We start from the raw sequence: 24,727 nt of genomic DNA, 5'->3' as shown, positions 1-24,727 counted from the left end.
ATGCCCAAGATCGTGATATACTGTATCGCGGAGATCTACGACGAACACTGGAAATTCATGCCATGTGTTCTCAGTCCTACATTCCGTACGTCTAATCTCAAACAGGTAAATATGTCTTACAGACCGTAAATATATACACCGATGATGAAAAGATAGCCATGCACATGTACTCTCTCCAACAGATAAAATATGTTTAGTTTTCTTAATCAGGTAAATATATACTGGTATTCTCAAACAGATAAATATATACAGTCGGATATTCTTAAAAAGATACATACATTCGTGTATTTCAACTGATAAATATGTAGATTTTCTCAAACAGAAAATGCATGCAGGTATTTTCAATCAGGTCAATACACAGGAGAAAACAAGCAGGCAAACTATACTGGTTGTAAATATTTCCCCCTTGTGTTAAATCCACGAGCATCGTAACATCAGCGGATCCTGCCATCTATAAGGGACACAACTTTACTCAGCCGATTAATCCGCCACATGCACGCGCTCACACATACACGCACGCGCACGCACGCGCACACACACGCACGCAAAACCGAGCAGTAATGACTTTATTACTTCGTATTTGAAAGTCGAGATCTGTAAAAAACAGAAGTTTTATGACACATAAGCTGGAGAGCATCCGGCTTACCTGATCGTGCGTGATGTCTTCCTGACCATGTTGTGTTGGGTGTCTCCAGATGATGACGTTGATTGAGAGATGTTCCGACCTGATGGTGATAAACATGGATATAGAAGCAAAGAAGAAGAAAAGCGTGGATATGAGACAGTAAGACTCAATAACAATTGACATGCCAGCATTTGATTGGTCACTTGATGAATTCTTGACTACAACCTCGTGAGAATTATACGATTTCATGAAAGTCCAAAACCTTTGCGAAAAAAAGTATGATTCCAGAATTTCTTGTTACATTTAGACATATCTACCTGCAACAATGCGATCATTTAGACATTTTGACTCACATGCTGCTGCAGTTTTATGGGATGCTACACCTGATGAATTCTTGACTACAACCTCGTGAGAATTATACGATATAAAGAAAGTCCAAAACCTTTGCGAAAATATTGCAAACTTTCTTATACACCTGCCACAATGCGATCATTTAGACATTTTGACTCACTTGCTGCTGCAGTTTTATGGGATGCTACACCATGGACGTCATCGCCAACACCGGCTTCAGCATCGACCTCGACAGTCAGTCCAACCCCGACAATGTCTTCGTCACCTATTGCCGGAAAGCTTTTAAACTGACCTTTCCCATAATCTTCCTGTTGACACGTAAGTACGCTTAAAGGACGCCATCTCAAAGTATGAGTACACAGGTATAAAACGGACCCAGGTGTTTGGAGCTGATCCAGAATGTTTCTTGCAACGATTTGTAACCGTGCATGGAACTTCAATTTACAACTTCAAGAACGAGTCTAAGCAAGAGTCTGCAAATTCCTGATTACTGCACATTCCTGAAGTTTGCCCATTTTTTCCAAAGGTCGGATATCTGACTTGTGCACGTTGTTCAAGTGTCTCAGTGTATTGATTGATAAACTTCCGTGACATCAAATAATGACCAAAGATTTCAACTTTCGACCTGTTGGTCTCTGTAAGGCTTACAACGTCCTAATCAACCCTCGTATCACAGAATGGCACACACATGGTTTCCTAGTAAATAAGACCTGTTGATGATATTTTGCACACGTCCCTGTCGTGTTCCTTTATTTTCCACTTTGAGTATAGTAGGGAGGTATGGATCACCAGTATTCCAAGGCGTCGTTACAGCCAATAGTGACGATGGCGTGGTGAGGCACGGTCAGTTGGCCGAATGTGTGACACCTATTACCTATTGACTCCGGCACCTGTTGGAAGTGCCTGTGATGTTGTATTGCTCACAGTTGCCTGTCTTAAACATTATGTGTCTCAGTAAGTTAATGCTGTTCCTGTTGCCTGTCATAAATATGATCTGTCTCAGTACCTTAATGATGTTTCTAAAACCGAATTTCAGTGTTGTTTCCCTTCACCAAGTCCATCTTTGGGAAGATTGACTTCCAGGTTTTGGATTTCGACAAAGACAAGGCCAAGTTCCGTGAGGTGGTGAAACAGGTGATCGAGGACAGGAAGAACAACCCGGACCCGGTAAGTTACCTTGAACACCTCTAGCTCGAACACCCCTAACTCGAACACCTCTCACTCGAACACCTCTAACTCGAACACCTCTCACTCTAACACCTCTAACTCGAACACTTCTGACTCGAACACCTTTAACTCGAACACCTCTCACTCGAACACCTCTCACTCGAACACCTCTAACTCGAGCACCTCTAACTCGATCTTTTCTCGCTCGAACGCCTATATTTCCCAGTCCCCCAACTCCCAAAACACTACCCCCTCCAGCATAAACAACTCCAACTCGCCATTGTACAACTACAACTGGTATCCTGAACTCCCATACCCCGATACCCGAATTCGAGCTCCCTTAATTCTAAATCATGTAACTCGAACGTTTGTAACCCCCAAACCTTTGGAATATTTCGGTATTTCGGTTTTGCAAAATGATAAGAAAACAATTTGGTGGTTTTGGTGGCATTTTAGAAGTTGTGAAGCACATTATTGTCTATTGTATGGACAATAATTTTCTATTTCTGTGTAAAATGGTTCTTTTTATAGAAAGAGTTGTTATCCATAGTTTGTCAAAATAATTTGCCTTCAGATTTCCCCCTCAAATATCGAGTGACAGACTCGACGATCACGATGATGTTCACTCTTCAAAATACGAAACGCATAGGCCCAAATAAGGAAATGCATTAAACGTATTTAAGTGTACATAAGTCGCTTAAGTTTGAACATAGATGAAGGAGATTGTTGTCAGCATGTGTGCACATGTGTGTGGTCAAAAGGGGGAGTTCAGGTCAGTACGTGGTCTTTGAGTGGATTCCACAATTCTTCGCCATTCCTCCTGAAACGCGTTGGCAGGTGTCTGAGGACGGTGGCGACGGACGCGTCGATCAAGTTCGTCCCATTGATGCACGATCGGGTTCTGATTATTCGATTTGGAAGGTCAAGGAAGGAAATTGACGTTTGCATTGGCGAGATAGACACCTGTTGCACGAGCTGTGTGGACTCGAGCGTTGTGGTGTTGAAACAGCTCCCTCTGGTGGTTAAATAGTGGGAGAAGGTGAGGTTGCAGGATATGGTCGATGTAACGGTTTGCTGTAAGATTGTCTTGAACCACCACAAGCTCTAATTTACCCGTGTATGCAATGTTTCCCCACACCATGACGCTCTCACCACCAAATCTGTCCACCTGTCGAGCGCAGTTCCGCGCAAAACGTTCGTGTTGACGTCAACGTTGTCTCCCATCCCGTCGTTGCAGGAGGAAATGCAATTCATCGCTGAACCAAACGCGTGCCATGCGTTCCCCAGGTTCCATGCGTTCCCCAGATTCCCCCAGGTTCCATGCCTGTACCCTGTTGTACTACTGTCCATATGCTCGACTTCCCGCTTCTCTCAGACGATTTCTGATGGTTTGGTCAGAAGAAGATCAGGCACTTGTCCTGTAGTGTCCGTTGCTGTAGCGAATATAGGTGAAACACCCGGATGAATAGGTCCAGAGCAGGAGTGATCTTCTACTTCTGGGACGTTCTTGGGTCGAAGTGATGGAGTACATAATCGAGATACAGTGCTGTGGTGGACGTTGAAGTGTCTTGCAACGACAGACTGGGACTCCCCTGCTTCCAAACGTCCAATGACGATATTTCGGCCAGTAGCATTCAATCATGGCATTTTCTAACTTCGTTTTCGTCGTAAATTTCGTAATGACATGATGAATTTGGTTTGTCCGTTTGTGGTCGAGGTCTCTACTCTTGTGTCCGACACTTTACGAGTGCATTACGTGGAAAACCTTTTCTGCATGCACTTTTCATGTACCGTTTCATTTTTCTAAAAAAAGCTCGATATGATTAACAGGATTTAAATATAGGAAATGTTTAATGACGATTGCTGTCAAAATATATTGAAATGAACTGCCGGAGACGCCGATGCGTTTCTTTTTTTAAGAGTGTAACATTGTTTGTTCCTAAAGGCATCATACTTAAAGTAACTGAATTATATGTTATTTACAAGACAAAGCAATATACACAACTGACTACAGCATGAGCCACACTGCCGAGCAAACTGACTCCATCAGGAACATCTCTCCACAGCGCTACGGGGACATGCTACAGGCGATGTTGGACACCAACAAGGAGGGGGCAGAAAGAGACTCGGACGACGACTCCGATGACGATACTGAAACAACACTTGACTTCAAGTACTACAAGAAGCGAGGTATTCACCTGTTAGTTCATTTGTCCAATTTCGGGTCAATCCGGACATATTCAACAAAGAGCGGGGATACTTTTATGATAAATTCTGTTAATGTTTTGGAGCTTCATTGGAGACTTGGTTGTTTGACTGTAGCCTAAGTGGAGGCTTGAATAGAGGACTGTAGCCTAAGTGGAGGCTTGAATAGAGGACTGTAGCCTAAGTGGAGGCTTGAATAGAGGACTGTAGCCTAAGTGGAGGCTTGAATAGAGGACTGTAGCCTAAGTGGAGGCTTGAATAGAGGACTGTAGCCTAAGTGGAGGCTTGAATAGAGGACTGTAGCCTAAGTGGAGGCTTGAATAGAGGACTGTAGCCTAAGTGGATCTGTTTAAGGTCTGACGAACTACGAGATATTCTGCAACTCCCACATCTTCCTCCTCGCCGGTTACGAGACGACTTCCAGAGCTCTGACCTTCACCGCCTACAACTTGGCCACGCACCCCGAGATCCAGGAGAGGTTGTACCAGTCGATAATCAAGCAATTAGGACATGTAAGTACATGCGGCACATTAAAAAGGGTGTATAAGTCGATATTCGGCACAGCGACAAGAGTGTACAACTCGATAATCTAAATTTAGTACATAGGAATTGTAAGTACAACCGGGATCCCAGAGAGACTCTACTGGTCCGGGCATTTAAGCACTAGTACCCTACTGATAATTGATGTGTGTCACTTTGCCAACAGTGGACCCGTGAAGATTTGGGTTAGAATTGATCTTCAGTAACCCATGCTTGTCGTAAAAATCGACTAACGGGATTGGGTGGTCAGGCTCGCTAACTTGGTTGGCACATGTCATTGTGTCCCAGTTGCGTAGATGCGCATGCTGTTCATCACTGGATTGTCTAGTCAAGATTATTTACAGACCGCTGCTATATAGCTGGAATATTGCTGAGTGCGGCATAAAACTAGACGTACTGACTCAACCAATAGTGTAATACGTCTAAGTGTGCAGTAAAGTCTTGTTTGAAGCATGTATATTGGTCGGTACGATTCCGGGATTCGCCTGGTGGATTCCCCATCACCATGGACTGATACTGTGTGTATGTTTCTGTACAGAGGAAGCCCACGTATGCCGAGGTGACAAAGTTGCAGTACCTGGAGAACGTGTTCATGGAAACCCTGAGACTGTACCCGCCGGCATCCAGGTGAGTAAATATCACGGAGCCTGGAGCCCGGAGCCTGGAGCCCGGTCTATAAAGACCGACTTGAATCATTGTGACTTGGTACCTCTTCTGACGTTGTATCATCCACTGCAAGGAAACCACTTATTCTGTGGCAGTTCTCTGTCATAATTTGAGACCTGATCTCTTCCAGGAACACCCGAGTTGCAGCCAAGAGTACCACCATCAACGGCTACAACATCCCCGCCGGCATGCCTGTCATCATCCCCGTTTACGCAATTCAGCATGACCCTGAGTTCTGGGCCGAACCGGAAAAATTCGACCCTGACAGGTATGCGATCAAGACACTTATATACCTACACCCAGAATTGCCACCACCCTCAACCACTCCAGCTGCCTCCCCGTATCTCTATCCATCTCTGCCATATCGTATTTGTCCGTCTCCCCCGTGCGTCCATCCCTCCTCCTCTCCCCCTTTTATATTTCTACCATACAAACCTTGCAAGAGACCACCACGTTGGATTGTGAGCATCTGTGGACATATCCAACGACAACATGGCTAATGTAATGACGTTTATAAGCAATAACGAAGCTGCTGATTGTCTGGATTACTTGGCTGTTCCAGGTTCCTCCCCGAGAACAAGCATGAGTTGCACGAGTACATGTGGATGCCGTTTGGCGTCGGGCCCCGGAACTGTATGGGAATGAGGCTGGCCTTGTTGGAGGCCAAAATAGCGATAGTGGCTTTGGTGCAGAACTTCCGGTTTGTTGCAACTCCGGAGACAATAGTAAGTTGTTCAGCCGTTAGTTAATATTATATCCATAAATATATATATATCACGCATATGTATCACGATATACCGTCATAGTCCCTACTGGCATAACAAGTCAAAACATTGATTATACAACAGTCTCCTTTCCCGTTGACTGGGTTCCGTCCTATTGCGCAACTTAGTACAATAACCAGTCCAGAATTTTGAGACCAATTCATTTAACTGGATACATAAATATTAATCAGTATTATTTGATACATCTACAACACTTGTATATTGCAAAACTACGCTCCTTCTAATCCTTGCAAACACGCCGTGCAGCGTGCTCTGTCGTACAGGAGCTCTGACAAACGGAAACCTGAAAATCGTGGAAATCTCAAAACGAGGCTCTGCCGCTAGAAACGTTTGGCGGTCTGTCACGGAATTGATATTACATCAATCACATTGTGCTTGACAGAACTACACTGAATATGCGCAAAAAACACATAACAGGAGTAACCAGTGAGCCAGATGCATTGTGAATCATTTCACGACCTCATCAAAAAGGGGCAGTCTTAGTTAAGGTCATGATGCCTAGACCTCGCCAAAAAATATAGAAATACGATGTTATTAAAGTTTAACATTAAAATTCATTTGTAAATACCATTTTCTTATGAAACTAGGAATTGGAATTCAGTGTAACCATAGTTGTTTGTGATGTCTATTTTCACTTTCGCACGAGAATATTCAGATCGGCTGAAAAGTAGGTCATTGTCTGAATAGCTTAATGAAACTCATGTTTCGGTTTGTGTTGTTTTGAGTGAGTGAGTTTAGTTTTACGATGCTTTTAGTAATATTTGAGCAATATGACGGCAGGGGACACCAGAAATGTTCACACATTGTACCCATATGGGGGGTTCAAAACCGGGTCTTCGGCGTGACGGACGAATGCTTTAACCACTAAGCTACCCCTGCATTCGTAGTTACTATAATTCGTTACATATAACTATCGACCATGTGTGGTTTCAGAATATGCGTCTGATAGTACAAAGCTGTTTTGACAGAAAGGGTCATCGAGAAGTCATTTACCCTGAATTAATAATTGTTCTTTATGATAATTTTTTGTAGGTTTCTTTTTGTTTCCAAAATGTGTTTATGATTGAACTGTTTTTCAGGCTCAGGAACAGCTACAAAATGGACGCTCCATTAAACCCGAAAGTCGTGTTTTTGTCGGTGTTGAACGACGTGAATAGAGCAGAGCACAGCTGGGATCTTCATCTGATCTGCTAACCTGTCAAAGGAAAGGGTTGTGATCGTAGAAGTATTGTGACATGTGGTTCTGTGTAGGAATGGAAGACGCTTCTCGCAAGTCGATTCTGTGAGTGTCCCATGGAGCCGGCTGTAGATGTGATCTGAACTGCTGGCTGACCTGGTGTTGGTTCAGACCCGCGTGCTCGGGTGGTGATAAATGAACGAGTCATACCGATGTTTGGTGCGGAAGGAATCTCACGGAATAACTGTATATAACTGGATTCTATGTCGAATCATCTATCTATTTCAAAACAAGATATAGCTTAGATTAGCGAGTTTCTAATTCTGTTTATTACTCTCCAACATTAAATGATAGGAACTGCCTACAGTGTGATAACTCTCAGCTCTCCGCGAGTCAAGCAAGGTCTAATACCATAGTGACAGAGGTATTAGCATAACTGCAAACCATTTTGACGCTATAGATACGTGTACATGTGCTACACTAGTGTAATGTTGCCGTGGAAACATGTTTCAGTTCAGTGAAGTAATAAATCAGATTTTAAGCAACGTTTTCGTCGATTCAGTCATTTCGCTGAAGAATAGGATTTCGAATTTGTTTACCCTTTGATGGGTCGTAAGGGTGGTCAAGTGGTGAAAATCTTGTCGAACCTATCCACGAAGCCGCGATATAGCTGGGATCTTGCTGCAAAATACCCAAGTTCTTCATCTGGTATGACTATGCTGCACACCTACCATGACAGAGAGCCTGACCACGAGATCCCGACAGTTGCATTGTACGACAACGTTTCGATTCAGATTCTTGTTCGTCGCACTTACGAAATAAAAGAGGTTGTCATCCATAAACTTTGTTGACATTGTACCCCCCCAACTTCTATAATGCTAAGAATATACAACGCCGTGCAAATGTACACTTTTCATTTCGGGGGACAAAGTCCGTGGTCTAGACTACAGTGGTCCGACTTCCATTCATTTGCGCTGGCTGAGTGGGTTAGACGACTGACTTTGTGTGCTGGCGATTAGATGCCTAACCCTGAGAGTGTGGGTTCGAATCCCAGATGAGACTCAATCTGATCGTTCACCAAGCACAGCCCCCAACATCACAGCCACCTGCTGATGAACCAATCTATGAGAGGCAAATGCTCATGACATGCCTCCGTCTTAGTTAGGTGGCCTTCTGTACCTGAGGGGCAGTGAGGTAGCCCAGTTGTTAAAGCATTCGCTCGTCACGCCGAAGGTCGGGGTTCGCTTCCCCACATGGGTACAATGTGTGAAGCCAATTCTTGGCGTACCTGCCGTGACATTGCTGGAATATTGCTAAAAGCAGCGTAAAACCATACTCACCCACCAGAATTTAATCAAGTGTGTATTGTCATTGAAGAGGACGTAAGTTGTCATATTACACAGGAGCAGATCAATGGCAACTACAATCATCAAAAACATACACGATAAGTTAAAGTGAAACAGTTTATTGACGGTGAAGGCACATACCGCGGTGATGAACGGACCTGTGACTTGGTGTATATATGTGATAATGATGAACCATCTGGTATGATATAACAGAGTTAGCTTGCTACGACAGCTACAGCATGTCGCGTTGCCCTATTGTGACTTGGTGTATATACGTGATAATGAGAGACCATCTGGTATGCTATAACAGAGTTAGCTTGCTATGACTGCTACAGCATGTCGCGTTCCCCTATTGTGACTTGGTGTATATATGTGATAATGATGGACCAACTGGTATGATATAACAGAGTTACTCCCCTCGAGTTCCCCTATTGTGACTTGGTGTATATATGTGATAATGATGAACCATCTGGTATGCTATAACAGAGTTAGCTTGATATGACCGCTACAGCATGTCGCGTTCCCCTATTGTGACTTGGTGTATATATGTGATAATGATGAACCAACTGGTATGATATAACAGAGTTAGCTTGGTATGACCGCTACAGCATGTCGCGTTCCCCTATTGTGACTTGGTGTATATATGTGATAATGATGAACCATCTGGTATGATATAACAGAGTTAGCTTGCTATGACTGCTACAGCATGTCGCGTTCCCCTATTGTGACTTGGTGTATATATTTGATAATGATGAACCATCTGGTATGATATAACAGAGTTAGCTTGGTATGACCGCTACAGCATGTCGCGTTCCCCTATTGTGACTTGGTGTATATATGTGATAATGATGAACCATCTGGTATGATATAACAGAGTTAGCTTGCTATGACCGCTACAGTATGTCGCGTTCCCCTATTGTGACGTGGTGTATATATGTGATAATGATGAACCATTTGGTATGATATAACAGAGTTAGCTTGCTATGACTGCTACAGCATGTCGCGTTCCCCTATTGTGACTTGGTGTATATATGTGATAATGATGAACCATCTGGTATGATATAACAGAGTTAGCTTGGTATGACCGCTACAGCATGTCGCGTTCCCCTATTGTGACTTGGTGTATATATGTGATAATGATGAACCATCTGGTATGATATAACAGAGTTAGCTTGATATGACCGCTACAGCATGTCGCGTTCCCCTATTGTGACTTGGTGTATATATGTGATAATGATGAACCAACTGGTATGATATAACAGAGTTAGCTTGCTATGACTGCTACAGCATGTCGCGTTCCCCTATTGTGACTTGGTGTATATATGTGATAATGATGAACCATCCGGTATGATATAACAGAGTTAGCTTGCTATGACCGCTACAGTATGTCGCGTTCCCCTATTGTGACTTGGTGTATATATGTGATAATGATGAACCATCTGGTATGATATAACAGAGTTAGCTTGGTATGACCGCTACAGCATGTCGCGTTCCCCTATTGTGACTTGGTGTATATATGTGATAATGATGAACCATCCGGTATGATATAACAGAGTTAGCTTGCTATGACCGCTACAGTATGTCGCGTTCCCCTATTGTGACTTGGTGTATATATGTGATAATGATGAACCATCTGGTATGATATAACAGAGTTAGCTTGCTATGACTGCTACAGCATGTCGCGTTCCCCTATTGTGACTTGGTGTATATATGTGATAATGATGAACCATCTGGTATGATATAACAGAGTTAGCTTGCTATGACTGCTACAGCATGTCGCGTTCCCCTATTGTGACTTGGTGTATATATGTGATAATGATGAACCATCTGGTATGATATAACAGAGTTAGCTTGCTATGACCGCTACAGCATGTCGCGTTCCCCTATTGTGACTTGGTGTATATATGTGATAATGATGAACCAACTGGTATGATATAACAGAGTTAGCTTGGTATGACCGCTACAGCATGTCGCGTTCCCCTATTGTGACTTGGTGTATATATGTGATAATGATGAACCATCTGGTATGATATAACAGAGTTAGCTTGCTATGACCGCTACAGTATGTCGCGTTCCCCTATTGTGACGTGGTGTATATATGTGATAATGATGAACCATTTGGTATGATATAACAGAGTTAGCTTGCTATGACTGCTACAGCATGTCGCGTTCCCCTATTGTGACTTGGTGTATATATGTGATAATGATGAACCATCTGGTATGATATAACAGAGTAAGCTTGATATGACCGCTACAGCATGTCGCGTTCCCTTATTGTGACTTGGTGTATATATGTGATAATGATTAACCATCTGGTATGATATAACAGAGTTAGCTTGCTATGACTGCTACAGTATGTCGCGTTCCCCTATTGTGACTTGGTGTATATATGTGATAATGATGAACCAACTGGTATGATATAACAGAGTTAGCTTGCTATGACTGCTACAGCATGTCGTGTTCCCCTATTGTGACTTGGTGTATATATGTGATAATGATGAACCATCTGGTATGATATAACAGAGTTAGCTTGCTATGACTGCTACAGCATGTCGCATTCCCCTATTGTGACTGTGAAAATTGTCCAGTAAGGATGTTGAACAGTTGGCACATTGTAGAAACCGACGCGTCGTGAGTGGTGCTTACAGCCCTAGAATCATCATGAAACAGAAGGTGGGATTGGAATTGGTACGTCCAGCAGCAAATGGTCACACTTTAAGATCTGGTTTAAATACTATTATATGTTTAGTTCCGCACATGTTCAGCCCAATAATGGAGGCATCTAGGTTCTTTTGTCCACTCGGAGGTAGATACCGTTCAGTGCCCTCACGAAGCCTCCTTTCTCCAGTTTGGGAGGAATCTGAAAATATACACGAAGATTTTGAGTTCACATTTGTTTTCCTTGCTGGAGCCACAATTGTAACAATATTTCATCCCTAACACAGAGTACCTGTAATTGTTCATTGAAGCAACTGTGTATATGTGTATTGAAACAATCTGTACTTGTGTAGTAATTACGGGAGTTGGGGATTGGGTGTCGTAAAGTTGGGGATTTTTGTGTGGACAGCTGGGCTGAGGGGGCGACGGGATGACCTAGTGCTAAAAGCGTTTGCTCGTCACGGCGAAGATCCGGGTTCGATTCCCCCACATGGGTACGATATGTGTACAGCCCATTTATGGTGATATTGCGGGGATATTGCTAAAACTATACTCACTCATACCTGGGATTGTGCTGTGTGTGGCGTTAAATAGACAAACTGGGATACAATCACATGTACATTGCAATACATGGAAACGCGGAATGGTAAGGAGGATTTTCTAGAGTAAGTGAGTGAGTGAGTTAGTTCTTCCAATTTTCCAGCCAGATACTCGAACATGTTTCGACTAGGCAAACCCAGTTTATAAGATAAGCATCAGCCCACACTGTCCTGGCAGAGTCACACATTAGGAACACCCATCTTCACGATGTGACAACGGGTTAGCTGTAACCAGGGCACAATTCTTGGATCCTGGTTTGATACTTCAGTGCTAATGTGTCTACTCTACCTCAGTGTCCGGCGCTGTACGGAACCGGAAGTGCTGCAGAACTGTCACAAGCGCCATCTTGAATTCTAGAAACGCCAGCCTCATGCCCACACAGTTCCGGGGACCGACGCCAAACGGAGCAAAACAGTAGTCGTGCATAGCTGTCTTGTTTTCTGGCAGAAACCTAGAACAAACAGAGTCTGGTTTTGATCTGGTAGAGGTATTTCACGACTTGGCAGGTTGATGTAGGAGAACATGAAATTATCATGACGAAAGAATCTTACTATTTCCAGTACAACCAAGGGACGCAACTCTGTACAGCTAACTGTTCAGTGACTCTGTGAGTGAGTGAGTGAGTGAGTTGAGTTTTACGCCGCACTCACCAATATTCCAGCTATATGGCGGCGGTCTGTAAATAATCGAGTCTGGACCAGACAATCCAGGAATCAACAGCATGAACATCGATCATCGACATGTGCCAACTCAGTCAGCGAGCCTGACCGACCGATCCCGTTAGTCGCCTCGTACGACAAGCATGGGTTACTGAAGGTTCATTCTAACCCGGACCTTCAGGGGTTCAGTGATTCTGTAGCCACGCAAGTATCACATGACGTGTAAGGTTTAGCGAGCCCTCTCAAATACAACCAATATGCCTTCTAGCATGTGGACGACCCTCCGCAGGTTTTGTATACATAAAAAGCAACTTTCACAGCTAAATCTTCATTTTCTACAGTCTTCCTGTACGATTAAATGTATGCTATCTTAAATGTGGATATCTGCCTACCTCTGTTTCAATAAGAGGCATTTTGACTGGCTGATTTCAAGATTATGAATGGGGAAATTCTTTGATTAGTTAGTGATAAGAGGGAGGGAAGGGGTGACGTCACTTCCCAAAAAAAGCTATGACGGCGAATTGGTGAAGAGTAATCATCGAATGGAGATACGATGAACTATATGATGATCATGATGATTGTCATCACATGTCAGCCTCCACATGAATAGCAATAACGCGCCGTGGGAAGTCAAGGCTCACCTGTCAGGCTGGAACTTCTCTGGTTCCTTCCAGAACTCCGGGTCGTGGTGCATGGCGTAGATGGGGAAGTTGACGGACGTTCCGGCCTTGATCAGGTAGCCTTTGATGGTGATGTCGTTCTTCGCCATTCGAGAGAATCTGGAAAAGATAGTAGCAGATGTTAAAGCCATTCGATGAAGTGCCGTGGAAGCTGTATTTGCAAAACTGGACAAACTCAACATAATGTCTGTGACAACTAATTACTAATCACGGATCCTGGCATGACAAGGGACATAACTTTGAACAGCTAACTGTGGCCCCTCAGCTCACATGGTCATCTAGCTGCTGGTGCCATTTGACGACGGCCTGTAAACACGCACTCACTCACTCACTCACCTACCTCACTCGCCTCACTCACTCACTCACCTGGACGCTGGGGGATACAGACGTAGAGTCTCCAGGAATACACGCTCTAAGTATGGCAGGTTCATCACATTGTCATAGGTAGCCAGGTCCTGGTAACAAGTAAACTCTCAGCTTAATCAACATCTTTATACCAACAACATTATCCATAATATGAATGTTAAAACAGGAACGGCAACAGACGCACGTATTCAGCAAAGTTCAACCTATCGATAGCATAATATGAACCCATTTTGGGAGTGTTTGTTTCAAGGCAGACATGCATTCAAAGCAGTCATTTATCAGAGGCGTTTATCTAAGGCAGACGTTTATTCAAGGACGTACCTTCCCCAGATGCTGGTCGATTTCCTGAATGAGTTTGTCCTGACAGTCGAGATTTGTCGCCAGCAGGTATGAGGCGAATGACAGTGCTCCTGACGTGGTGTCATACCCAGCCAACATGAACACTACCGAGTTGGACATTATCTCGTCGTTCGTGAGAGCTGCAAGAGACACATGAGTTTTATTCAAATCTGCATAGCCAGTCCTTAAAACAATGTTTAAAAAGTATTTGTTTACGACTGCTTATACATCTGAGTAAAGGTTAACACGAGCAGATATATATATCTACATGAACATGCCTCGAATCGCTCAGCATACATTCCCCTCGCCACATTCATGAGGCTTACGTCGACATTTGCAGCTGATGTATTGACGACAACACGTGTAATTCTGGGGCAAATAGAAGGATCTTCTTGCAGCATTTGTCACCACCCGCCACTGTCCTCCACCATCAAGAGTTGGTCCCGAATGTTTCTGTCCAGGATCCGGAAGGAGTAGGGTAGGGACGAATGAAGATTCTATTCAGGTACCTGAGCGATAGAAGATATTGTGCTTTGTTTCGACAGCAGTTGCTGTAACTATGTGTTTGAAGATGAAGAACTTACGCCGTTTTCTGATCTTGCTGAAGTCCAGCTGAGCGTCCTGGACATCGTCTGCCTCCATCTTGTTCTCCAGTGTGTGGGTGTTGAGCATCAGCTGGAGTAGGTCCCGTCGATCCTGTAGAGTGAGTGACTGAGTGAGTGACTGAGTTGGTGGGTGAGTGAGTGAGTGACTGAGTGAGTGACTGAGTGAGTGAGTGAGTGACTGAGTATTCACTTTCACCAATATCATGTTGGACAATGCTGGAGGCATAAAGTGAGAGAGGGGAGAATTACCGACGGGTTCTGGCGTCTATCATCAATAGCTTTATCCATGACGTTGAAGAAGAATTCTCTACTGTTCTTCGACATGAAGCTCCACCCCAGGGCCTCGAATACGTCCCTCATAAACGGAAACAGCACTGGAGAAGAGAACGAACACAATTCATCCACTGTGATGTCTTACAAATATAACACCGTGTGCCACTATCGACGCATACCGACGGACCAATGGGTGAGACCCCTCAGGCATGTTATTGGAGCCAACACATGGGTTGGTCACGGCAGGTAGATACCTAACTCGAATGTTTTATCTGATACATGGGTTGGTCACGGCAGGTAGATACACTACTCGAATGTTTTATCCAATACATGGGTTGGTCAGGGCCGTTAGATGCCCAACTCGAATGTTTTATCCAATACATGGGTTGGTCAGGGCAGGTAGATGCCTAACTCGAATGTTTTATCCAATACATGGGTTGGTCAGGGCAAGTAGATGCCTAACTCGAATGTTTTATCCAATACATGGGTTGGCTACGGCAGGTAGATGCCGAGTTGTTCCAACCAACAGAGGCGCAGGTTTCATATGATCAAATTGAAAGTTACTTGAGCCATAGTTCATCAATATTTCCTGTGACATATCAATAGATGTTTCTGTTTAAAGTAGTGGTAAAATCTAAATCAAACTAAGTCATTGTCAAGTGGACATACGTGACGTGACGTAAGGAAACGTGAAGCTGGCGGACATGGCCTCTTTAGCGTTCTTCACGAACACGTTCCTGGGGTTCTCCTGGCTGTTCACCTCCATCCCAAACCCCGTGCTGGCGATCACATCCAGCGTGTAGCAGCCCATCACACTGTAACAGTGTATCCAGTTTACAAACTACAGTAACTAAAGGCAGCTATTGAGCGACTCTTGAAGGGTTGAAGACCTAAATAACACCTCACTTACGAACGTCACTTTCTACGTAGCGGTAAAATCACGGTAGTATCAGAACTTGTATAAATGGGCGTTTAATATCTACCGATTAGAAACCGCGTGTGAAGTAATGCAAATACCTGAGAGAACCGCCGGGTATACAATGAAAAGAGTAGTAGCAAGAGAAGCCCTTACAATTGTGGACTGATCATGTAGACATCAAATGCGATGGATGTTATATTCTAAGATTCGATCTAAACTTACGTTGGTAGTAGAGGACTACCGTCCTCGTGCTTTAATTATAATAGTTCAGGGCAAAACTATACTTTATTACAAAACACATTGGGGTAGAGCGAACTTTATTTTCTAAATATTAAGACGTTCTGCTCGACACTCTTATTTGCATATTTAATTAATCGTGACACCCTCATTTGCATATTTAATGAATCAGCATCTGTTCACTGCATCAACACTTTACACACAAAAGCCCTCACTTTTTCATCTCGACGCTTCCACCTCCCCTGGACTGGCGTTCTAGGTTCTGGACCAAACTCGCTGTGCACTTCTGGATCAGCGGAACCATCTGCAAAAAGTGAAATTGTTACTTGAAAAGCCCACTTCGAATTGTTGAATACTAAGTGAGTGTGTAAAGTTACATGTCGGTTATAAATAGCATTATCTTACTTTCATATAAAATACTTTAATTTCATTGTTCAATGACGGTTTAACAAGTTTCCGTGTCAGCTTGAAAAAATATTACCCGCTACCACGGTAACCGCCAAGCTCTCCGCCGAGAAGCTGAAGCGCTAACAATTGTATGACGTCATAATATGACGCATGCCGTGCCCGGAGTTCGAAAACCGTTCGATCAGCTGCTTTTGTGTTCACTTTGTACAGATTTGTTTTACCGACTTTCACTGCTTTATTTAAGCTATTTAATACATTGAGTGGTTTGCACACTCAGCTTTAACATAATGAACCATTTTTATAGCAGTTTTATGCTTGTCAGAATATGTTTCACTGATGTTAAAAATCCAGTCGAGAGGCGGACGCCATTTTGTTTGCATGTCATATAGTTGGTAGCGATCTTTAACATAAGATAAAATGCTATTTTGTACATTTAACATGGCGGTAAGACAAATAGGTTGTATGCTTCTCCCTCGGGTAATAGTCTGATGTACGCCTTTTTTGTAGCAGTGTCATGCCTTGCCGTCTGGCTCGGGTGACACTGCTACAAAGAGGCGTACATCAGACCGTATTACCCTCGAGAGAAGCATACAACTTATAATATTTCAGATACAGCACGACGGGGGACACCAGATAAGGGCTTCACTAAGTTATCCCGCGTTACAACTCGAAGCCGGGCTTTAGGTTACGGCGTGTCAGCATAAACTGGGAGGAAATCTCAAGTGAAGCAAGTCTTGGCCTCTACCACTTTGGTTGTTTGTTGTTTATGTCATCGTGTTCCAACTGTGTAGATGATGATCTGGTCCAAGCTCGCATGCAATGTTCAGTGATTTTCCAACTACATGAAAGCAGTCTGTAACAAACGATCTACGCATTTGGAACAGGATAGCCTACATCAACCCAGTCAGCGAGCCTGACACCCGATCCCGTTAGTCGCCACTTAGAACATGTATAGTCTCATGTTCTGACAAACGCGGGTTGATGTAAACCCATTCTGACCTGGTCATCAAGGGTCAATACTTTGGTGAAACCCATTCTCTTCCCACAGAGGTTACTTGTCATATCTTTCGTAGGAAGATATGACAGACAAGCAAGTAATCTCTGTGGGAAGAGAAAGGGTGAAACCACGATCCGAAAAGAACATGATCCTAGCACAATAAGCATGAAGCATCGTGCCGAGGTCTCACAGTAGGGCTAGCCGTGTGACGACGGGTTTTGTTAACAAATCACGGAGACACGAATATTAATCATATGTTATCTAGTGTGAGTGAGTGAATATTGTTATACGCGGCAGTCAGAAATATTCCAGCTGTAAATAATCAAACCTGAACCAGGTTTGTTGTATCGGCAGAGGACCCCTCGAACACAATGAACTGTAACCAGCGGTCTGAACTAACGACAATCTGGGCTTCAAATACATTCTGGGCCTTAACCACAATCTGGGCCTAACGACAATCTAGGCTATAACGACAATCTAGGTTTTAACGACAAACTGGGCCTTAACGACAACCTGGGCCATAACGACAACCTGGACTTTAAAGACAATCTGGACTTTAAAGACAATCTGTGCTTGAACCTCAGTCTGGGCCTTCTCGGCTTTAACGAGAATTTGGTACTTAGACATTAATGTATGTCGGGGTATCCTGGTGGTGTAACGTGCGGCCGTCAGCTAGCTGTATTGGTAAGGTACCTGTCGCATCTTGCCAGAGCTGAAAGTGGGACTCAGGACGCTGCGACTGAACTTCCAGTGGTCGTCCTCCACCACCGACACAGCACTCTTGAACACCTTGTTGATGGGTTCAGGCCGCTGAAGAAGAAGGATTATTAAATGAGTGAGCGCGTGAGTGCGTGCGTGCGTCCGTAAGATTTTACTCCGCTTTTAGCAATATTCCAGCGGTGACACCAGCCTGGCTATGACAGCAACTAACCATGAGACCCTGTTAAGACTGACTGGCATTCGAAATCCAACTAACCCAAGATGACGACATCCTACCAAAAAAAAAGAAGCACCTTCCCATACCCTTTGCTCATATGAATCATCCTGAATCATAAACATGACTATATTGTGCAATGGATTCTGTATATGATTCTTCATGATTAATAGAATTCAACCTTGAATATGATTTCTGCTTTTTCCAAATATCAACCTCCATCTCAACGCCTGCGTTGCTTCGGGCAATTGGTATGTATCTAAAGCCACATCCAGCTATATAACAGTCACATTAGTGAAACACCCATGAGTGAGTGAGTTCCAGCTATATGGCGGAGGTCTGTAAATAATCGAGTCTGGACCAGACAATCCAGTGATCAACAGCATGAGCATCGATCTGCGCAATTGGAACCGGTGACATGTGTCAACCAAGTCAGCGACCCTGACCAGCCGATTCCGTTAGTCGCCTCTAACGACAAGCATGGGTTACTGAAGTTCAATTCTAACCCGGACCTTCACGGGTAGAAACACCCATGAGTCACCGTGGTACCATTTATCAAACTCTTCACACAGTCATTTGGTCCCATTTTAAGCGGATACTGGAGGGGGCTAAGGGAAGCAACTCTGCATAGGGACTTTCGGCACATTTCCTGTGCAAACATAATTCCACGCTTTCACCGGATTATCCTCGTCTACGAGACGTGTAGCAGACTTGTAGAGGAGGGGTCATTTACCTTCCTGTTGGTGAAGTTGGAGAATTGTTTCACACAAATCTCTTTAATCATTTCCGGGTCAGACACCAGCATGATGGGAAGGCGACAATGGTAAATCCTGAAATATAACATCAAACAACTAAGACCAGGCAGTGGAGTGCGCTATAATGATGTTTTGTAGAAACTGCAACTACTGCTGCCACGACTACTACTTCTAAAGCTACTTCTACAACTATTACTACTACTGCTACTACTACTACTACTACTGCTACTACTTCTACAGCTACTGCTGCTTCTACAACTATTACTACTACTGCTATTACTACTACTGCTACTACTATTACTGCTACTGCTACTGCTACTACTACTACTACTACTACTACTACTACTACTACTACTACTACTACTACTACTACTTCTACTACCACCACTACTTACTGACCGCCTTCGCGGTGTAGTGGTTAGAGCGTCTGCACGGAGAGCGGAAGGTCGCGGGTTCAATCCCCGACCGCGTCATACCAAAAGACGTTAAAATATGGTACTTGTTGGTCCCTGCCTGGCGCTCGGCATTAATGGGTACAACTGGTCGGCTCGGAGTCAGTATAATGTGTGTGAGTGGGGTATTCATGCTTCACTGCGGCGTGGTATCTCAGTGGGCTAGCACTATAAAACCAGCTTCAGTCTGGGCTAGTACAAGCAGCCGCACATACACACACACGCATGCATGTCGTCATATGAGCGAAATATTCTCAAGCACGACGTTAAGCCCAGTTTCACCTCACCTCACCCACCACTACTTACTACTACTACTATACTACTACAACTTACTACAACTAACTTCTACTACAACTACTACTACCTCTTCTACTGCCTTTACTACTAATACTATCACCACCACTACGACTGCTTTTACTCCAACCAAAATGTCAGTGACACCACGCCAGGTTTCACAATAACACGATGTCAGACTCGGACCAGGGCAGTCTCAGTTCCCTGGACGGGTATTAGGACAATTAAAACCGGCAAGTGGAATTAAGGCCACCATGTCTTCCATCCTATGTGTACAGTATGTGACTCTGTGCTGCATAGGTCTTTAAAGGACACAACAGATTCTGCAGTTTGTACAAAATATTAACATTATGCAGATGAACTGCACGAGGATCTCGCATCAAATTGCTGAAAAGCATGTGCAAATATTGTGAACAGCTGCGTTTTGGTGTAAACTTTTCTTAAGAATTCGCTCATTGTTACTGATTTTTATCATTTATTGAACTCATGACAATAATCTTTTTTCAACGTTACGAATTTGTTTTACAATACATCAGTTCATGTGTAAACAGTACCTTCAAACAGTATTGAATATTTTGCAAAATTTAGTTTAGAACAGTTGACTGAAGTAAGTGGCCATATTTACACTAGTGAGTCTAAACTTTTGATGGGATGTATATGTAACTATGTGTTGGTTAGAAACTTACCCCACAACTCTTCCGTATTTTCTCACCAGTTCCACGTCGTTGCCAATGACGCCCTGTGTCAACAAATATTAAAGTGATCATTTTCACCCCGATTATCCGGACAGTAGTACCCAAGTGAAATCAGTTACCAATATGCGGATCAACGAATCGCATGTATTGGTCGTGAAACTTCATTCGTCTAATATTCTTTTATGGGGCTTCATTGTCTGTGATTCTGATTGTATTTCAAGTATCTTGTCCTAATAATCTCCCCGTGCTAAATATAGTTAAAAGAGCATACTAATTAAAATAGATCATTTGAGTAAATGTTGTTTTGTGCCGCACAATAGCTATAACAGCTACTTAAGATTGTGTCGTATCAAAGTATGTGTGGCTCTTACCGCCTTTTTGTAGTTGCCCATGTTTCCCGTAAGTCCTGGCTTCGGGCCTGGGATACCTAACTTCCGGAAGTAGTCATGGCTCCATGTCACATACCTGTGAATTATTGCATGATGGGAAATACATATTTCGACAGATATGACGGCGTTGGTGTGACATAAACCAAAGGGGTTGTAAGTGATCCTGTAGATCGCAGAAGGCTGTGAAGATTCCGATTATCTATTGCTCTTAGTTCGAATCCAACATTCGCCATTAGTTTGTCACCAATGAAGATCCGGGTTAGAATTGATCTTCAACAACTCATTCTTGTCGTAAGAGTCGACTAACGGGATCGGGTGGTCAGGCTCGCTGATCTGGTTGACAAATGCCATCGTATCCCAATTGCGTAGATCGATGTTCATGCTGTTGATCACTGGATTGTCTGGACCAGACTCGATTATTTACAGAACTCCGCCATTTTGCTGGAATATTGCTGAGTGCGGCGTAAAACAACAATCAATCACATCGCCGCAAGCTGTCGTCCAATCACATCGCCGCAAGCTGTCGTCCAATCACATCGCTGCAATACATTCATCAGTGAGAAAACGTTTACAATAAGAGATGTGGGTATGGTGACGTCACAAACGAAGATTTAATGGTTAGAGGGTATTTGTCTTAATGAACTGGATATAAGATACTCTTGATATTAGAGTGAGTGAGTGAGTAAGATTTTACACCGCTGTTAGCACTATCACGGCAGGGGACACAAGAAATGGGCTCCATACATTGTACCCATCTGGGGAATCGAAGCCGGGTCTTTTGAAATAACTTGATAATCGAAACAGGGTTCTTCTTTCTTATGCGGACACAGAGAAATGGTTGAACTGTGTGTGCTGGTATGCTGCAGTAGGTCGAGCTTTCCAGGTGACAAACAACAACACAGGCCCCTCATGTTGTGCCTGTATAGGAAACTCAACCTCCCGGCTGCCATACGCTGGGGTAGATTCACTTCCCTCCATCCTTGGTCAGCAACAATCAGGAAAAGCTGTTGGGCGGATTGTTTCTTGTGTTTCGTTAAGCGCACATGCACACACACATACACATACATTATCTCCCTACAACTTGACCCCAACACATACATCACACACCCGCGCATGAAGGCACACACATAGATATAACATACATGAGAGTTTAACACACACTAACACACGCGCACGCGCGCACATGCAGTGGCACACCGATCGTAGGCACACGCACACCACCTCTCTAGATCAAGAGGCGGTGGGGTAGCCTAGTGGTTGAAGCGTTCGCTCGTCACATCGAAAACTCGGGTTTGATTCCCCACATAGGAACAATGTGTGAAGCCAAGTACTGGTGTCCCAGAACATTGCTAAAAGCTGGAATATTGCTAAAAGCGACATAAAACTAAAACTCACTCACTCTAAGTCAACAAATTACATGTGTATGTTCACACTAACTGGACACTTACATGTACACTATGGCAAGAATTCCCACCAGAGTGACCAACAAGGGCGTGAGGGCCGTCAGCAACCACGTCAACAACTCCATCGCTGTCGGTACTAGACCTCTGTCTCAGCTGTAATGTGCCTTCAGAGGAAACTGTATCTACAAGATGAACGCGGGCCTTTTAAAGCAACTATAGACCAGTCAGAGCTTAGAAACCTAACAAACCAACCAATCAGTGAAGAAACAGTATCACCTTGACCAAATAGAGGTTAGATTACTCACTAAACTATGACTCACTGGCCTGCTTGGAAGATCAACACTTTGACCTGTCACGTTTCAACGGGTCAAACGTTGAGGTCTTTTCGGCTGATTCCGCCACCTACATGGATTGGAGACGAGTTGAATTGTACAGAAGTCTACATGCCATTGGTACATAATACATTTTGAAATGACCATTTTGTACAATTTTAGAGTTAATTCACAGCTCAACATAGCACAGAAAAATATTTTTGAGAGTGCAGATATTGTGTGGGGAAAGCAGGCTAGAACATGGGTGCAGAGTAAGGGTTATATACTATTTTCGTGTGAACTAGTTCTATCTTTCATTTTATAGTTACTGCAGACTAGCAAAATGAGACTCGTCTGTTGCTGTGAGCAAGCGACCACTGTGTTCCTGGATACGGCAGATTCACGTAACATGTCGTTAGATATTCCATGATGTGATGTCTGTATAATATCGCCCCTGACACCCGAATCGGATACATCACCATCGAGCACCAATTTCGTGTTAAAGCGACCACCAGTCACGAACTTACAACGACTGGTCATACCCGGCATCTTCAAGCTTCACCTAAGAGCTACATCTATAAGCTGCATCTACAACCTACATCTCAGTCAACTGGACAAGTGCAACTCTAACGACTTTCATTCAGTATGCTCGCCCGCGCGTGTGTGGTCCGTCCTAAACTCGCATCTCATAACCCGATCTACAACCGTTAAGCAGACATTTTACCGCCTATTATATAGTCAAGTTTCCATGTTGTCCAAACAACCGTACGTATAACGCAGACACTGTCAACTTCGGTGTCTAATACAGTGACCTACATACTTCAATAAACAGGTGTTGTTGTGTAATAGGTGAGAATGTATACTGGCGGTGACTCAGGCACATGATATCATTTAGCTAGAATAGATCACACTCATTCTGCGTAATTTAGGTCATGTCGTCCTGCCACGATAGAGAGGCTGTATCATGTATGGACATAGCAATAACAAATCTTATCGACTTGATCTTTTAGCACCTTGTCATCGCCGGCAACCAGCAGTCTTAAAACAGTATTTGTTTTAAACACAACACTCAGCTTTATAGCAGTTATATATAACCGCGATATGTAAATATATTTGTCTGGATCGGACAATCCAATGATTGACGTCGTGAGCATCAACAAAGGCGTTTGGTCATCGAGTCGCTCTCACCCATTTGTCAGATATATTAAACTCACTATACTGCCACGGTTGACATGCCCCATAATACTATGTGTGTTTCCCAAACGTTAAAATTGAATGCCTCCGATTAAACCTCATTTGTCAGACATCTCGTCAGAATAAAAAAAATCAATTATATATATTTTATACAAATAACGATTTTCATTGTTTCACAGGTTTTGATCGTCACATGAGGAATTAAACAAGGTGCAATACCTTACAATAATGCACATTACATACGAACGTTTTCAGTTCTAAGGAACCCATTACTACAGTCAGCCTATTTTCAAAAGTCTGACCACAGCCTCCAAATACTGCACTGAGGTGTGGACCCCTTGCATCAACTGGCCGGAGTCGACCCGGAGACATGAACAGTGGATGGTGGCTCTTCACAGGGTCACCTACTGTCCTGCATTTCCCTGTACGTCTTAATGACGCGGGGCGGTGGGGTAACCTAGTGGTTCAAGCGTTCGCTCGTCACGCCGAAGACCCGGGTTCGAGTCCCCACATGGGTACATTGTATGAATCCCATTTCTGGTGTTCCCCACCGTGATATTGCTGGAATATTGCTAAAAGCGGCGTAGAGCTACACTCACTCACTCCCAGTGACAGTATTGTTCCTGCTGTAGAGGTGATATGGAAGGGCCGTGTGGGGCCTGCCTCTCTGCAGTGTTAGTCAGCTTTCTGCAAACCT

General features: G+C 43.7%; 2 protein-coding genes across 2 annotated transcripts; one reads left to right on the top strand and one right to left on the bottom strand.

Annotated features, from left to right (window-relative positions):
- LOC124278084 (cytochrome P450 3A11-like) lies at nucleotides 1-8,061 on the top strand. The gene is made up of 10 exons (XM_046713833.1): nucleotides 1-105; nucleotides 696-784; nucleotides 1,149-1,294; nucleotides 2,013-2,143; nucleotides 4,210-4,333; nucleotides 4,703-4,860; nucleotides 5,427-5,515; nucleotides 5,685-5,822; nucleotides 6,117-6,279; nucleotides 7,419-8,061. Exons 1-10 carry the CDS (start codon nucleotides 1-3, stop codon nucleotides 7,494-7,496), a joined length of 1,221 nt encoding a protein of 406 aa, XP_046569789.1. The 3' UTR covers nucleotides 7,497-8,061.
- A 904-nt stretch (nucleotides 8,062-8,965) lies between these two features.
- Nucleotides 8,966-22,810, bottom strand: LOC124278061 (cytochrome P450 3A6-like). The gene is made up of 14 exons (XM_046713808.1): nucleotides 22,571-22,810; nucleotides 21,105-21,198; nucleotides 20,725-20,777; nucleotides 19,271-19,367; nucleotides 18,297-18,413; nucleotides 16,414-16,502; nucleotides 15,712-15,857; nucleotides 15,019-15,143; nucleotides 14,749-14,860; nucleotides 14,147-14,304; nucleotides 13,826-13,914; nucleotides 13,421-13,558; nucleotides 12,409-12,571; nucleotides 8,966-11,722 (listed from the first exon to the last, which is right to left on the bottom strand). The coding sequence occupies exons 1-14, from the start codon at nucleotides 22,648-22,650 to the stop codon at nucleotides 11,645-11,647; spliced, it is 1,539 nt and encodes a 512-aa protein (XP_046569764.1). The 5' UTR covers nucleotides 22,651-22,810; the 3' UTR covers nucleotides 8,966-11,644.
- Between the last annotated feature and the right edge of the window lie 1,917 nt (nucleotides 22,811-24,727).

Source organism: Haliotis rubra, unplaced genomic scaffold, assembly GCF_003918875.1.
Source record: "Haliotis rubra isolate DU_JTF1 unplaced genomic scaffold, ASM391887v1 Scf230, whole genome shotgun sequence".
NCBI classification, from domain to species: domain Eukaryota; kingdom Metazoa; phylum Mollusca; class Gastropoda; order Lepetellida; family Haliotidae; genus Haliotis; species Haliotis rubra.
Note: the sequence above shows the minus strand (reverse complement) of the source record. Positions and strands in the feature narration are given on the sequence as shown.